The sequence below is a fragment of the Fonticula alba genome (genome assembly GCF_000388065.1).
Source record: "Fonticula alba strain ATCC 38817 unplaced genomic scaffold supercont2.1, whole genome shotgun sequence".
NCBI lineage: Eukaryota > Rotosphaerida > Fonticulaceae > Fonticula > Fonticula alba.
Window position 1 is genome coordinate 2,376,157 of NW_009242971.1, and position 2,130 is coordinate 2,378,286.

The window sequence follows — 2,130 nt, forward strand, 5'->3', positions numbered from 1 at the left end:
GGGCGAGCCTGGTGCATGCGGTCAAGCGGGGAAGGCCCAACCAACAAGCATCCAGCACGATGAACAAGGAACCAAGCTCCAAGGCCAAACGCACAACATGATGGCAACATGGCTGGACTCCGGGAAGGAGACCAGCTCATCCTTCTCGGGCTTGGGGATACGGGTGGAGGCCAGCAGGCGCGAGAACTGGCTCATATCCAGGGGATAGGCTGCCGATGGTCGGGCGGGAGGGGAGGGGGGGGGGGGCATGTCAGTGCTCCGTCGGGTCCGCTTGCCGCAGGGGCAGAGACAACGCAAAGCGAAGCCCGAGGGGGGGGGGGGGACAGAAAGAAGGAGACGCACCGCCAGTCCCAATGGCCGCCAGGGTGGAAACCTGCTCCGGAAGCACGGCCTGCAGGGACTCGAACCAGGGGGCCTTGCTGAGCTTGGTGTTGGTGTGGAACACCTCCGGCGCGAGGACCGACTCGGCCAGCGAGTTCCGGAAGCGGATGGTACTACGGATGATGGCAGCCGCGCGCTCGGCCTGGCCGGGCTTGTTGGCCGACGGCATGAGCGTGATTTGCGGGTTGTAATTCAATGGCAGGGGCGCCCGGTCGCGCAGGTACATATCGTACCAGAGGCCTGGCAGGGTCCCAGGTAGTGGCCGGAACGTCGGACGGAGGGGGCGAGGAGGACAGAGGTCCGGCAGATCATTAGCGGACGCCCACATGTGGAGGACATGGCCACCAGGGCGGGAGCGGGATTCGGCGCACCGGAAATATAGCTGGTGTGCTTGTTCTTCTTGTCATTGGCCACGAGCTCATGGTGCAGGTCCGGGCCGACACCGCGGAAGAAGTCCACCACCGCGATCTTGGTGGAGGACAGCTGCTCCGGCGTCAGGAGCGGCGTGACGGAGTTCAAATACTGCGCCGAGGCATGACAGGGAGACGGGCATGGCCGAGGGGGCAGAGGGAGGGAGGGAGGGAGGGGGGGGGGGTCGGTGAGTCAGGGAGCCGGCCGGCCGCCAAAGAAGAGCCAAGACCATGGAGCCACGGCCACCCACGGGCGGAGGGAGGACGCACGCGCTGAACGGTGTTCTCCAGCTTGGGGATAGGCAGACGCAAAAGCGAGGCCTGGTAGTGCATGGTCGGCAGCGGGGACTTCGGGTGGATGTAGTCATCATCACCGCGGACCGGGGCGGCGGCCGAAGAGCTGCGACAGGCATGGAGGTGAGTAGGCGTCGGGGGATGGGTCCAGCAGGATCAGGGTGAAAGAGCGGGGCACGCACAACTGGCGAGTGACAGCGCCAGCCAGGGCGGGGTACGATGCCCGGGGCTGGAGGACAGCAAGGCGAGCAGTGGCGGGAAGCATGGCAAGTGTGTGCGCGCGTGCGGAAAGCAGGCGAAGGCAAAGTCGGATCGCGGATAGCGCGATGGGGGGGGGGAGGAGGGGTGGGGGACAACGGAGGGAAAAAAGCTGGTGCCGGTCTCCGAGGGCGAGAGGGTCAGCTCACCAGGGCGCCTCTTTTCCCACCCCCGGGCAGTGAAAAATAGACAACAAACACTGGGTCCTCGCCGGGACTATTTCACGATGCCGGCGGCCGGCAGACTGCCGGGCTACTTCCGCTTGGCCGATTGCGGCCAGCTGCACCACACCCTCTAGCCGGCAGAAGCCAGTCAGCCAGCTGGCCAGGCCCGTCCAAGGGGGGCGGGGGCAAGGGGCCGAGCCAGAACATCGCTTGCTCATCGTCCCAGCCCAAGGGGCGGCCGAGAGCAGGGCCGGGGGGTTCGCGCTGCCCCGCACCAGTTGTTGGTCCCTTGCTTGGGCAGGCGCCGAATCGCCGGGGAGCGTGAAAGTCGCCTCATCTGGATGGTCACGCGCAGCCGATGCCCCTGGCGTGACATCCATTTCCCCGCGTGATGACCCATTGGCTGGGGCTGTTTGACACCCTAGACCGGCGGCCCGGAGTGAGCTCCCTTTTTTGTCCACCCTCACGCGCCTTCTCGGCCTTGGTGTTCCCGGCGCCTCGTTTGTCTGTCTGTCTGTCTGTCTGTGCCAGCTGCGGGGCCTTCTGGGAGGGGGAGAAGGCGCGGGGAACCAACCACACGCAATGCCCCGCCTCCCCCCCCCCCCCCCCCCCCCCCCCCCCCC

General features: G+C 66.6%; 1 protein-coding gene across 1 annotated transcript in view; it reads right to left on the minus strand.

Annotated features, from left to right (window-relative positions):
* The window catches only part of H696_00523 (hypothetical protein), a 3,632-nt gene extending 2,210 nt beyond the window's left edge, over nucleotides 1-1,422 (minus strand). Inside the window, exons 1-5 of the mRNA XM_009494396.1 lie at nucleotides 1,268-1,422; nucleotides 1,062-1,191; nucleotides 753-903; nucleotides 343-621; nucleotides 95-209 (exon numbers count right to left, since the gene is read on the minus strand). Of these exons, the coding sequence (XP_009492671.1) occupies nucleotides 95-209; nucleotides 343-621; nucleotides 753-903; nucleotides 1,062-1,191; nucleotides 1,268-1,350 (758 nt within the window). The 5' untranslated portion in view covers nucleotides 1,351-1,422. The remainder of the gene's footprint in view (nucleotides 1-94; nucleotides 210-342; nucleotides 622-752; nucleotides 904-1,061; nucleotides 1,192-1,267) is intronic.
* Nucleotides 1,423-2,130: the final 708 nt, after the last annotated feature.